This window comes from Fonsecaea multimorphosa (assembly GCF_000836435.1).
Source record: "Fonsecaea multimorphosa CBS 102226 unplaced genomic scaffold supercont1.6, whole genome shotgun sequence".
Taxonomy (NCBI): domain Eukaryota; kingdom Fungi; phylum Ascomycota; class Eurotiomycetes; order Chaetothyriales; family Herpotrichiellaceae; genus Fonsecaea; species Fonsecaea multimorphosa.
In genome coordinates, this window is record NW_015971640.1 from 1137215 (window position 1) to 1150943 (window position 13729).

At 52.7% G+C, this 13729-nt stretch overlaps 5 protein-coding genes across 5 annotated transcripts; 1 reads left to right on the forward strand and 4 right to left on the reverse strand.

Moving 5' to 3' along the window:
• Positions 1 to 217: 217 nt before the first annotated feature.
• Positions 218 to 1796, reverse strand: Z520_04153 (uncharacterized protein; the record flags this gene model as incomplete). Its single annotated transcript, XM_016774663.1, has 4 exons — positions 218 to 971; positions 1020 to 1141; positions 1190 to 1473; positions 1529 to 1796. 4 exons carry the CDS (start codon positions 1794 to 1796, stop codon positions 218 to 220), a joined length of 1428 nt encoding a protein of 475 aa, XP_016634590.1.
• A 1489-nt stretch (positions 1797 to 3285) lies between these two features.
• On the forward strand, positions 3286 to 4965 carry Z520_04154 (uncharacterized protein; the record flags this gene model as incomplete). The annotated part of the gene is made up of 4 exons (XM_016774664.1): positions 3286 to 3385; positions 3440 to 4227; positions 4282 to 4467; positions 4513 to 4965. 4 exons carry the CDS (start codon positions 3286 to 3288, stop codon positions 4963 to 4965), a joined length of 1527 nt encoding a protein of 508 aa, XP_016634591.1.
• A 1083-nt stretch (positions 4966 to 6048) lies between these two features.
• Positions 6049 to 7262, reverse strand: Z520_04155 (uncharacterized protein; the record flags this gene model as incomplete). The annotated part of the gene is made up of 2 exons (XM_016774665.1): positions 6049 to 7028; positions 7097 to 7262. The coding sequence occupies 2 exons, from the start codon at positions 7260 to 7262 to the stop codon at positions 6049 to 6051; spliced, it is 1146 nt and encodes a 381-aa protein (XP_016634592.1).
• Positions 7263 to 8991: 1729 nt separating this feature from the next.
• Positions 8992 to 11235, reverse strand: Z520_04156 (uncharacterized protein; the record flags this gene model as incomplete). The annotated part of the gene is made up of 1 exon (XM_016774666.1): positions 8992 to 11235. The coding sequence occupies one exon, from the start codon at positions 11233 to 11235 to the stop codon at positions 8992 to 8994; it is 2244 nt and encodes a 747-aa protein (XP_016634593.1).
• Positions 11236 to 12158: 923 nt separating this feature from the next.
• On the reverse strand, positions 12159 to 13124 carry Z520_04157 (uncharacterized protein; the record flags this gene model as incomplete). Its single annotated transcript, XM_016774667.1, has 1 exon — positions 12159 to 13124. The coding sequence occupies one exon, from the start codon at positions 13122 to 13124 to the stop codon at positions 12159 to 12161; it is 966 nt and encodes a 321-aa protein (XP_016634594.1).
• Between the last annotated feature and the right edge of the window lie 605 nt (positions 13125 to 13729).

The window sequence follows — 13729 nt, forward strand, 5'->3', positions numbered from 1 at the left end:
TGACATGCTGCCATGGCAATCAATTATAAGATAAGAACAGATTTACGACGTATCACCAGAGATCAAATGGTCTCTGACTGTGCCTTGTCCAAGGCGACCATAGGACTTCAGATTCCCGGCTTTTTGATGGCCCGCGCAGAAAGCAGTAGGCCATCCTTGTGATCAAGCATCATCTCGTGAGTGCCGACAGGGCCTATTTTCACAGACAGATCTTCTGCTAATTGGTTTCGGAACTCGCTGGACCGTCCAAACTGGGTGGTTTCCCGAGTGCTCTTTCTTGCGCCATCTTCTGCTCCAGTGAAAGGGTCAACAATTCAGTCCAGAAGAATTGCCGGCAGACCTCAAAATTTGGGCTCTTGAACTCCGGAAATGGCACGTCCCGTCGCAGTTGAATGGCGGTCCTCCAGGTTTGTGTGTCATAATCGAAGGTCGCCAACAGCAACATTTTGGCCCACAGAAGAAAATCTTCGAGCCCCAACGCTCCCGTACTGCGACATTCTCGCTCAATATCGACATCCCATAGTCCCATGCAGTAAGTTTGGATGTATCCGTAGCCCGTTGTTATATGTTCCTCCAAGGCCTCGGTCGATATTGCCAACGCCAGCAATGAAATCGCCAGCACCTCCTCCACCATGTTGCGCTGTTGATTCTGTAGGATGACAATGGCGAGACACATAAGTTGAACAGGCGACCCTGGATATGGAAGTGCAAGACTGTCATCTTGTTTGAAATCTTGCTTTTGGTGGAAGAGATCGGACATTAGTTGCGCACCGATCTGTACAATTCGGATCACTTGGATGCTCAGTCTGCAAGACATCGCCAATTCGATAAAGCCTAGAGGCAGACGGCTCAATGCGAGGCTCAATTCCGGCTCGAATGGGTGTCGAGGATAGTCAAGCGAGCCATAAGGAAATATTCGCACCTGATCTGGGTCAGGCTCGGCATACACGCCTCCCAGGAACGACTCCCACCTGAATATGTTAGACGGCGTGCGCTGCTTGTGGAAGGCTGCGGCTTACGATCTGATGTGGTCCTTGATGTAGCCCTGCAGGCCTGAAGATCGGAGCTCGCCTCGGATTTGTATCATACGGCGCATGGCACCCAGGTGGTGAAGAGGAGACCCCAGATCCTCCGACAGCGACTGTTGAGAGTAAGTCTACATCATGGAGGCTGACAACATGAAACAAACCTCAACAGCCATCAAATGAATGAGACTAAGCAGGATAGCGTTGGTGGAGTTGCGATCATCGGATTTGAGTCTTTTTTGGAGAAGTACAAGAGCCTTGCGGTAATATCCAACGACTTTCCTGCTCCGGCCTTTGTCGTGTATGCGTATAGCAAGTGCGAGGGAGCTAGCCGTTATCAAGGGGTCCTGCATCATGCCTGAAAGATTGGCACTCATAAACACAGAATCTCTGCTCTTTAGCCTAAAGGTTGGATGACGCAGCATGGACGGACAGTATATCTCTACGACTGGCAAGAACATGTTAGTACAACAAGCTTTCTTCTCTGGGTTAGGGATGCTCACAGAATTGGATTGTGGCTAAGGGAGTGAGGTCGTCCTCCACCATGGTTGCATCCAGAGGCAAGGCATGGAAATTGACCGGCTTGACTCGGAGCAGTGTGAAAGCAGACCCCTGCGCTGAACTGATTTCCGACTCAAGAATTCGGAGGGGCGAGCTGGTCATCGACTTAATCCTGTCCGGTGATCCGAGATCAGAGTCGGACTCCGCTTGAGGTGAGGCGTCCTGCAAGGACGATAGATTTGCAAGATGGACATTCCCTCCTTGACTCATTGCCTTTCTTTTGCCGTCGATTAATGCTTCTGGCAAATGTATTATGTTGCGGAGGGGTGAGACTCGATCGTTTGCCAGACTCTCCTGGGTTCTGGTTGGAGTAATGACTCTGCTCTTATGAAGTTGTCGCATCACTTGGATCACCTCAATCCTCGCTCCAGGTAGAGGAAGACCATATAATATACCATACTGCCATCCTTGAATCTCTCGTGTTTAGTCGACCGGGAAATCTTGTTTGACTCTGCAATCATTCTGAAAGTATGTACATAGACCACCAGCGGTTAGATGTGGCCCGGGGCCAAAAACAACGTGGAAGCGGGGTCGGAAGACAGTAGCGATTCTGTGAAGTTGTCGGGCTCCAGAGCTGCTCATCCGGGTCCTGCATACTAAGAGCTGCAAGCCACTGAAATGCTTGTGCCTGGATTTCGCGCCCACTGACAAAGGCAAGGTTAGGCGTGAAGCGAGGTCGAAAGCTCGGATGTTTCCCATCCCGCGCCATGGACTGGAAACACCAGAGTCCAATCCCGTCTTTTTTGGGGGTGGACATGCCAGAACGCGCCCTACCTCACGGGCCATACGGGCCAGCTGACTGCGATTATAGGCGCGCCAAGGGGCCGTAGGAGAGGTTTCGCGGGTGTGACTGGTGGTCCATGCCACCCACATGGCAATGGCGTGACGCTTAGGTGCCGCTTGGGGCAAACGGTCTGGGGGCAGCAGGGGGCAACGGGGCAGGGGGCGTCAGCAACCGAAGAGCCCCGCGACTGCGAGAAGAGACTGCTGATCAATTGACGGTGGCATTTCGATTGGAGGCAGTTGTCCGTATCCTGCAGACAGGTGACGGTGGATGGTAGAGACCGGAGAGTGATGCAGTGTGTTCACATAGGAGATAGGAGATGGGAGATGGAGGATGGAAAGGTGTGAGGTGAGAGTGAACATGGAACGTGCAGCTGCCAGTCACGGGGTTGAGCTTTTGGTGAGGCACTGAGGGCACTGAGGGCATTGAGGGCCGGGGTTTGGTGTTTGGTGATGCTTGCTTCTTTTTCCTTCTCCATCACTCACTTCCTCTCAGCAACAACTCAAACAGCCCGCCCACCATCTCGAGTCTCTCAGTTGTCACCGTACCTCATGTCGGCAAACCCTGGACTGGAACGCATGTAGTCGCAGTCCAGGTTATAGCCATCTGTACAACGTGATTCCAGAAGGTGAGCTCTCTTTGACAGGTAGCCAGATCTCACATCGTCCTCACCTTCACCGTCCCACCTCAAACCACACACTCCAGAGCACACTTTACAAAACGACGAATCTCATGAAGCTACCTGCGCTTCTCGGCGTATATTCATCCTCTCGTCGATAGAATCTCTACAACTATCTCTTTTTCACTCGTTGTTACTTTGCTGTTCGCTCATCTCTTTTGTTCGCACCTCGGTTTGTCCATTCCGTCGCCCCCCCGCATCAACACTTCCCACTATTATGATAGATGCGTGCCACCATGCTCTTATGGGGGCGATCTCGAATGTGCTTGTTTGCTCACATCTTGGTTACCTTGATTCCCTCTCTCGGGGGCCATGCTCAAGCTAAGTTTCTAAAAAGTGAGTGTGCATTCTCCTGAGCAGAGGTGACTGGCAATGCCCTAACTCCTCCAGCGGATCTGAGATGGCCTGTCTTTCGGAAACCCCAGGCCGACCTCGAATCAAGCCTCACCGATCTGCTGGTGTTGAGAGAGCCTGACAACGACCCGGTGTTTGAGAAGGCTATGCATATGATCGAGAACCTCGCCACCCAATCGACCTGCCATCAAGCCGCAGCGGCTCAGTTGCTTGTTACTTGTAAAACTGCCGGCGCGACTATGAATCGAGACCAAGGGAAACATGAACTACTAGAGAGGGCCCAGTCAGTCTACGCTGTCAGAGTAGCTGTCTGTGAGACGGGCGAAGGTCGAGCACCAGTTCCCTCCGCATGCAAACCAATCCTCGAAATCCCTCAGCGGCTTGACCACGAAATTGACGTAGTCAATACCAAGACCTTGGCTTCATGTCTCGAAGCGATGATCACGGAACATTACTACTGGACGAGCTATAGCAACAACAGACAAGATGCCCACACTTTGTGTCAGGCCACCACCATCGAGTCCACCAGGCTGGAAACGCTGCGGTCCTATGAAAAGCTCGCAAAACTCCTTCCGGAGCTTCGTGCTGCACTTGGTTCAACCCAATCTCAGTGGCTCGCTTTCCTCAGACAGCAGCAGGAACAGATGCGGAGTATGAGCAATCTTCAGCAGAAAAATCAAGACGAACGTCAAGCACAGCATAAAATCGAGCTGAGTATTTTGCACGATGCTATGAATATGGCCAAAGCGGGCTTCCATGACGTTTTTAAGACGCTGCAGCGACGGATGGCAACTACAGACGAGGGCGTGACTCAAACCCACGAGGTAAGTAGCATTCTACAGTGGCAGTTGAACGAGCCACTGATTCACCGACAACAGGCTCTCAGAGATGTGTTTGCTGATTTTGCCAAACTTCGAGAACTGTTGCACGAAGCAATAGCAAGCACCAGCGAGAAACATGCTGAAGCAGCTGCCGCCCAAATGCAGGAGATGAACAATGTTCATGAAATAGCCCTTGCTACCACAAACGCTCTCAAGGCCATGCAGGCAGACGGGGTAGTCCAGGTTTGTAAGTACTTATCGGGCTTAGACAAAGACTAATGCCGACAGGGCGTCAACGAGCTGCTCTATCGGATAAGGGCCGGACTTGACGAGGTTGCTAATATGCAGTCGACACAGTTAGCAAATACGGAACGTCATCTGCAACTCAGTGGAAAGTTGTCTGAAGCTCAGGAGGCCAACCTGGATCTTGGCGAACAGATCAAACATTTCTCTGCTTCTCTAGCCTCTGAACTCGATGCTGCAAGCGCTACTGCCGGGCGAGTGTCCTCTAAGCTTGACAGAGTCAATCAGGCGTTGACGCGTGTTGAAGCAGCGTCTGCTGTACTCAGCTCACTTTTTGCGGTCATCACTATCCCATGCCAAATGGCGGAACATCTTCATCTAAGATTACTGGGGCTTTTCTCTATGCCGGCCTTGCTGTTATCATTCTGGAAGCCACGAAAGTATTCGTACATACTGCTGGCTTTCTACCGTACTTTTTCCCGTTCTGCGCCCGTCTGAAATGCTAACAAGTACCAGTATCCCTCGAAAGCCTGATATCCTTGATCGAAGAGCACCACGACAGAGTGGTCGGTTCTTTGGAGCACCTCATCCAGCAATCTCGCGCTATAATGTTGACTTTCGCGTCCACAATATCCTCCAAGCAATTAGTGGTTGCTGCATTGGGATCGGTTTTTGTCGCTTGCTGTTTCTTGCTGGCAAGACACCTTCGCAAGCCGCAACCAAGAGCTACGCTGCCTCTAAAGTCGGTCGAAGAAGCTGAGTGCCTGACAATTGGGGAGCGATTCTACCTTGAAAACAGACTGCGCAATGGCAAATGTAGACGGCTTTCCAGAGACCGTTATCGACGAGCGGCAACTGTGTGCTAGGCTTTCTACTTTGGAGACCTCATGGACGTCCTCATCTTTCGACACTATTATCCTCCACATCATCATTTACGCCCCATCATCGTGGGGAATCATGACTCTATGACGCTAAGATACCCGGGAGATTTGGGAGAACACGGCACGGCACGGCAAATGGCGTTTCTTCTAGGTAGTGAGGTTTACGGGATCTGTCTCAATTTGATAACTGTCTCTTTGTTTGCATTGATGCAATGGTTCAGAAGAAGGAAAGAAGAAAACGGCGACATTTGATCCATGAGCACCTGTGATCAAGAAGAACCTCTGATGAGGCACCCCTTGGAAGGTGTGCAGATATCCTAGATTTGGGAGGGACATGATTACAACAATTGATCAGCACATCCAGCTGTTCCTTCCACATAGAGGTCGCGCGGTGGTCTCATCGAAGCGGTGCAATTTTTTTCTAATGTCCTTTTTGACGATTCCCCTGACTCTGAGAAACGTGTTGTTTTCTTTTTCTGACCGCAAATGGTGAAGTGGCCCCAGCCAGCCAGGCGCGGGAAGACACGCAGGCAGAGGTCTCACAGACGCAGCCGGCCTATTCATTTCTTGCCCCTTCTTACTATGAAATCCACTTACCATAATGCCTATCTAAGCGGCTAAATTCATTCACCCGACCCCATGCCACGCAAAGGCTGACTCGAAGTCGTGTTCATTCATTCCCTTCTCTGGCTCGGTTGCCTCAGACGCCCGTGAGGACAGGGAGGCCTTCTTCCAACGGCGCCAAAAAGTCCTTGTTCACACTCAACGCTCCACCGGCGTGGGAGACGCCGATTCTGTTCATGAAGCCCGCGCCGAGCAAGATCTGCTCTTCCTCCAAGAGGCGCGATCCGTCCACGACCACGAACGTGTGGGCCAGCGCCTGCTTCGCCCCGTTGGGCAGCCCTCGGACCGCGACGGCGAGCGTGACCTCGAACGTCTTGGTTTCGTGGTTGTACGCGATCTCGCTGGCCCGGTGGAGCCCGCGCACGAGGTTCATGGTGATGAAGCTGTCAAAGACTGTCAGGTTGATTGCCGCGAGTACGGAGACCGGGTTTCCCGAGACGGTTTCGGTGACCATGGCGAGGACGTCGTGCGGTTTTTGCGGAGGCTCGCGAATGGTGCGCGAGTCGGAGCCTGGCGTCGTGCAGCAGATCGCCTGGATGTATGCCGGGCAGGTTGGCGCACAGAAGCACGGGCAGGCTAGTGGGAGGTTCGGGTGGCCCCAGAAGTGCTCCTGAGTGCCAGGGACGATCTGGTCGAGGAGAGTCTTCTGTGCATCCTCATCATCGACGACGCCAGTTTGCTGCCGCGCCGACGCGGCTGCTGCTGGTTCGTCTGGCATGGAAGAAGCTGGCGTGAAGCAGCAGATGATTTGAACGTTTCGGGGGCACCACGACTCGCAGTGGCAGGGACAGCCGAGTGCTGGGATGGGAGGAAGAGGGCGCACGATGCCGGGAAAGTTCGGGCGAGAGATGAAGGCGTCAGGAGATGAGTCCTTCTTGGCCTTGTCACTGTCGCTGGTCGCTTGTTGTGAACTGTCCAGTGCACAGCATCTTGGATTACAGCCGGGTGCGCAAGTCAGACATCTCGGCGTGCAGTCCGCATTGGCTGGGGTGTAACTGTCGATTATGTCGTGCCATTTGAGACCCTCGTCGAACTTGTTTCTCCAGCTCAATTCATCTGCGACACAAATGCTGGTCAATAACTTGGTTCACGGGAGAAGAGGGACATGATAGACACTTGCTTACCAAGAAGAGACTTGTATTTCCGGACTTTGTCAGCGTCAATGGCCGTGTCCCCGGCTGCATTGGGCACAATATGCTGCGACGAGTTGCTTACATCGGCGGCAGCAAGGGCAGTGCCAAACACCAGGAAACACGTAGCAATGGTGGTTAGTATCCTCGTCAGCGCCATCACGACTCACAGATTCTGTCGCTTCTTGGGGGGCGAACTTAAGAGGGACTTGACGAAAGAGAACAGAGGACCGTAAAGATACAAGCGACGGTCTTTTCGTCTTTATACGATGCTGGAGTCTGCATCACCACCTTCAAGCTACCCAGCTAAAGGCAACAGCCGTTCGCCGTTCAATGCAGTCATAGCGTGGCTTCTGAAAGCTTACGAAAACGGGCTGGAACGCAATGGTGAAGTTCTCAGAGAGAGGGGGGGGCTTCTCGCCCACCTTGCTTCGTAGGGCTGCATGGCTTTCTCACATGCAGCGGCGGCACCGTAACGAAGACAGCCCCCTGGGCGAGAAGTCGACGCTAAAGGCTTGGGGGTTTGGGGGCCGAACTGTCCCTTCGCTGCCAGGTTGCCCTGTCAAGGGTCAATGATTGCGAACTCGCCAACCCAAAGGGCCATTGGTGGTGATAAGGCCGCCCAACAGCAAGGACACAAAGATGGCTGGCTAGTTCGTATGGTTCCAGACTTTTGACTACCACGACGAAGTAGTTAGCCTTTAATTAAGTGAGGCTCGAGCTCCGACTGGTCATAAGTGCAGCCAACATGAAACGAGATATCGCCCTTTTCTTCTTCGTATTTCCTAGGTGGCTCACCTGCTCCTCCTCGAGAGCATTAAGCTCATTTCGAGGGGAGTTGGTGCCCCGGGACTGAATGGGACCAAGAGACAGTCCGTTGGTGAAGGCGGTAAGATGGCGGTCGCAGCTGGTTAGCGACGCTCGCGACGGTGTTATATCGCCCTGCCTTGGACCAATCGATCTCCGTCTTGAATCTGCCCCAGCAAGTCGTCAGGGGTGTTTTCAACTTGGCAATTAGCCAGCCATGATGGTGGCTGCCCTTGGTGCCGTGAAGAACGTCAGGGGTGTTTGATGAAAGGGCACATGGCTGCTCTTCTTTTGATTCTTTCTCGATCTGAGTTCGTCAAAGTCTCACGAGGAATACGAAATCAGAGGTGAGCAGGGTGACAGGGTGTTCGACTCGAGGAGTATGGCACCATCTGAACAATCTGGCGCAGGGGGCAAAAAACTTATCAACGAAGCAGCTCAACTCTGGTTCAGTGATAAGCGAAACTCGCCCCTTTCGGGGTTGGTTTTTCTCGGCCGGTTATACTACGAAGTCTTTTATAAGTTGAGTCCAGGGGAGGTTGAATATCGATCCGTGTGCGGTGCGGTGCCGTTCGAATTGGGGTCCTGCTGCTGCATAACCCGTTATTGTTAGCTTGACCTGACAGGACCTGGATTCGAACCGGAGGAATATCGCCCTTGTCGCGGTAAGGGGGTCTTGGTGTGTGATAGGAAGTTGGAAAGAATAAAATGTATACAATGAGTTTTCATTTTGGACCAGACCCTGTGGGTGCCCTCCCCTTGGGAGTGTAGCTCCTCCGGGCCACATCTGAATGTGAGTGAATACCAGGTAGGTAGCTGGGGGGGATGGTGGGTGTTACTTCTCTACGGTGTACTAGAATGGAGATACAAATAATAAAAAGGATGAGCCAACGTCCAAATCATGTACATATATACATGTTACAGTCTAGCACACACGCTAAGCAGGGGAAAAGAAAGACTGCCTTGCTAATCTCGAAATGTAAATGGCACTCTATCCGCGCGTACAGGAAAGACCGGGCGAATCTTGCCGGCAAGAAGGACCCGTTCTTCTCCTCCATGAGACTGGACTGGCAAGTCCGGGTTTAGACCAAACTCTTCAAGATGAAGCCGGTCCTGGGCTCGCCTTCGATGGCAACCCTCGTGGCTTCACGCTTGATTTTCGTCTCGTTGAACACCTTGCGCTGCTCTTCGACCCAGGTCCCTTTCCCAACCTTGTCAACCTCCACGGCTTCCCTTTCGGTATTGTGGTCTCGAAAAGCGTGCAGCCCCAGCGCCGGTAGACTGAATCGAAACGCCAGATCCCGAACATCCACGGTCCTCAACGCGGTGTATGCCAATGTCGCACTGGCCACGCCAAAGACGATGTAGCACAGACACCCCGTGACAAGAATCGCCAATGGCACTTTCGGCACTTTCGCCACAAGCAAGGGGGTACGCGTCTGTTCTTGCAGGTTGGTCCGCGACGAGAGGAACGGTCCAATGACACTCATCACGCGCGACGAATAGCTGTTTGCGAAAGAATCGGCCATTTGCTGGGGGTTGGATTGAAGTGCTGCCTCAAGGATGAAGTCCTGCAGATCGTTGTCAAAGCTGTCATAGCTGCCGTATATGTTGTATCCGTGGAAGATCTCCGCGATCGTACCATTCGGGGAAGGTGTGAGCGTGTTGATTCTGGCCGATGAGTTGACCCAGTTGTAGTCGACCAGATATGTCGTGTACTGGCATCGGAGTGTAAAGTCGAGATAAGGTGTAGGCCCCTGGTAGATCCCTGGATCTGAGGACATATTTACACCGGCGCGTTGGGCGGTAGACTGAAAACGTGCTGCGACCCCCAAGTAGACCGGGTTGATGAGCTCCGAGTCTTGCATGAAAGGGCCTAAATTACCGGCTGCGTCATAGAGAATGCTCAGTTCTTTGTTCATAAAGAATGAGTATTGCAGGGCCGCGCCACGTTTGAATCCGAGGGGTGGCACAGAACTATCGTCGATGAGCATGCCTGTGTCGCTCACATTGGGGGCCTTGCCCAGCACCCCCCAAAAGTTCTCGCTGCAGTTAAATTGGCTGTAGTAATTTCCCGGACCCCCGCTTGTCCAGTTGCAGAGGGTGGTAATGGGCTCGCAGGTGGTGATTACACCGGTGCTGTGTGCTTGGAAGTCACGGAAAGGAGACAAACCAGTGCTTTGGGGGATGAGAAGTGCTACCTTCGCAGCACCGGAGGATGTGGCATTTGACGGTTCGTATGATGGAGTGTCGACCAGGCGTACTTCGCTGACAGTGGATGTGTCGTGCTGAAGATAGAAGATTTCGTTCTGGCTTGAGACGTAGGCGTTATAATCCGTCAGCGCAAGTTGTCCATTGCGGGAGCATGGCAATCCAAAGTTGTCGCTACGGTTGAGGGCAAGACATGCTGACGATAACTCATACCCATATGCATGAGCCTCGGTCGAGACGGAGATTCGGTCGAAGTTGATGGTTGAAGTTGTGTAGTGAAGAGCAGTGTCGGCGCCGAAGACGACACAAGCAAGGACCAGTGTCAAAGTCAGAGTCCGTGCAGCGCGCCGAAGGGCCGGAGGAATAACTACTCCATCTTCTTTCGCGTAGGAGAAGTACCTTCTGAGTCTCCCCATTGACGCCAGGCAAAGGCCAACAAGTAGACTGTACTGATACGGGGTTGGGAGGTTCTGTTGTTCAAAACGCGACGAGGAGAGATACATGAGCAGCGCAGACTGGAAACTCGACAGGTTCATGATGAAGCCAGCAAGGAGAGGAGCAAGAGTTGACGCCCACGACGCGACAAACGCAATCCGAGTCGCTGAATAATTGACCAACACAACAGCATGATCACTCAAGGCCTGAGAATTGGACACTTCCTCAAACAAGCTGTCCTCGGATCTGACCCTATAGCCGAAAATCAGAGCCATTAGTCCAGCGACAAGGAAGGCCATGGGCAGGATGATAGTCGATGTGGGGAGCAGGATGGTTTTCCAGAGCGTCCATTTTGGGCATCGTAGATCATAAGTTGCAGAAGAGAGAGCATAGTATTTTTCAGTCAAGGGCCAATCGCCAGACCGCACAGACGCAGTATCCTCCAAGCTTTTCATATTCTTGGCGTGGGAGGTACCAAAGATGAAGCCCACTTCTTGAAATGACGCCTCGGACCAAGCCGACTCGGGCGGTGTTTGAGCGTAGCTCTGAGCGCTATCGTTGGAGGACACCCGTATGTGATCGCCATGAGCTGGGCCGCCGCTCAGACTCCCGGACGACGCAGGCGGCCTGCTGTCTGTAAAAGGAGTGGCAAAGGACCAGAAAGGATTCGTAGACGCCATTGTGGGAAACCGAAGACCAGCTCGGGCGAGTATTCCCGCCGGATTGTCCAAAGGTCCTCGCCGGTAGTCTGATCTTGGGAAGGTGAAAGAAATAATATGATACTTGCCATGAACAGATGTTGCTTTTCAAGCCCAGGTTCGACTTGAAAAGGCACAACATGTAACCAAAACTTTAGGTTGACCAGGAGTCGTAGTTTGGTTTTGAGCAAGAGCATGCCGTGTGCCAGAATACTAACCACGTAGCGAGGTCCATCACATTCTAGACGAATTTGTAGCATATTCGAATGTGGCTGCTGGTTGCCTTGTGCCAGCCGAGAGCGAATGAGATGCAAAAGAAGGCAGCGGGAAGAAAGCATATCTGGTTGAAGGGCCTCATTTAGGTGATGATTGGGTAACCCAAGGGATTCGCCTGTCCTCAGCCGGAGAAGCCTTGAGTCCTTAGGGCTGATAGTGACGATAGGATGTACTCCTTGATTCCTCGGCAAGATCGAGAAGAACGTTGGGTTGTGGCTGTTGTGTGCAAAGATTTTGGCCCCCAGCTCACGGAATCGCACCATCGGCATGACGATCCACAAACCATCAAAAGAACCGCCAAGGCAGCTGGGTCCAAGCCGACACTAGAGTAGAGCGTTTGGTCCTTTCATGACATTCGATTCGTGTTATGCGCAACAATTCTCCGACCGGAGCGAACTCAAACTAATGAGCTAGCTCGCGGGCTGAAGCTGGACATACTCATATACAGTCTCCAAGGGCATATGGTTCTGGACATGCCGAGCACAACGTCAAGGTTCTCATCAGGCTCGTATTCTTGGTCAGAAAGTTTGTTCGCTGTGCTCCTGTCTCTCGAAATGTTTCGTATTAGATGTTGACTCACGTGTGGCTCCTATCGTCGTCGCCCAACTCACCGTCTTCATCGCTAGACTTCATAGTACTGGTCCCTTCGTTTCCTCGAACTCACCAACCTCTCCAATCACGCTCTTCAGGATCTCGGGCACAATGACGGCTGCATCTCCCTCAAAGAACCAATCGTGCTTTGTAAGCTGTTGCGCATCGCTGCGGTCCATGTTGATGACCGCAACTCGAGCACCCTTTTCTCGGGCTATGTGTGTGTAGCCCGCAGCTGGGTATACTTTGGCGCTCGTACCAATCACTAGCATGAGGTCGATCTTTTCAGGCCGGTCAAAGAACTCATGCACTTCGCCTATCACGTCTTCCGGCAGCCCCTCGCCGAACCATACCACACCCGGACGAAGCAGATTCTTCTTGCAAGACGGGCATTGGGGAAGATCTTCGCGCTTGAGCTTGGGTATTTCTACATCAACGTCTGAGATATCGGCACCTCGAATCAAAGCATGCTTCTGCTTGATGGCCGCCTTTAGCTGCGAGTCCTGGGCATCGGGTGGAAGGGCCAGGGCTGGGACGATGGGGTCTGTGAAATCATTTTTGCGAGAATAACCACAGCCATATTCGTCCCAGCACTTGACGTCAAACAGATTACCATGGAGCAGTTTGAGTTGGGCAGGAGGATGACCGGCGCGAGGGCTGAGTCCGTCGACATTCTGGCTCAGAGTGATGAAGTTGGGATTCCGGCGGGCCAACTCTGCCAGAGCAAGGTGGGCTCTGTTTGGTTTGGCATTGAGCGCCATGTGACGGCGGTAAGAATAAAATTGCCAGGATAGACCAGGGTCTTGTTGAAAAGCCTCTGGAGTGGCCAGCATAGTGGCATCGTAGGTGCGCCATAGTCCTCCAGCACCGCGGAAGGTAGGCAGGCCACTGGAGGCAGAGAGACCAGCCCCCAACAGAGCAACGATGCGCTTGGACGACTGCAGCTGCTGCACAAAGGAAGCAACGTCGGTTCGGGGCATGTGGTCGGCTGGAATGTAGCTCATACTCGTGGAGGCGACGGGAATTGAGTGGATTGGAGCTCTTTTTTACTTGTATATTCTGTTGGTTGCAAGTGTCAATTTCAAGGAGGGGAAGAGAATGTGGGTATCTTGCCTTGATTCCTTCATCAGGCTGGGGATAGAGTTTCCTAAGATGGCGGTGACGGCTGATGGATTGAATGTTGATGGTCGATGGTTGATGGTGGAGGGTGATAGTAATGGTTGGAGGGGTCAGTGGTCACAATGATGGTGGTGGTGGAGGCCGCCTGGGGGTGCGCCTGGGGGCCCAGTATGAGGTACTCCTGGGGGTCACTTAGGAACCTAGGTAGGTACCTAGGTACCTAGGTAGGTAGGAATGGGCTGCCCACCGCCAGATGCCAAGGTCGACTTACCTAACAGGAACCAGGCCCGGAAGGACAGCCGCCTATCAAGTGGCGTGCCACATGCCACATGGCTCCAATAATGCGGTCACACATATGGTCTGATCGCAGGGATCGGCCATAATTGAATTTCCCCTCTCTGCATAATACCTGTCCGCATCAAATTCACGAATCCCACGAGAAGTGCATTTTCCTCTCCATTCCCCTTCGAGGGCTGCAAAGAACGAGAAA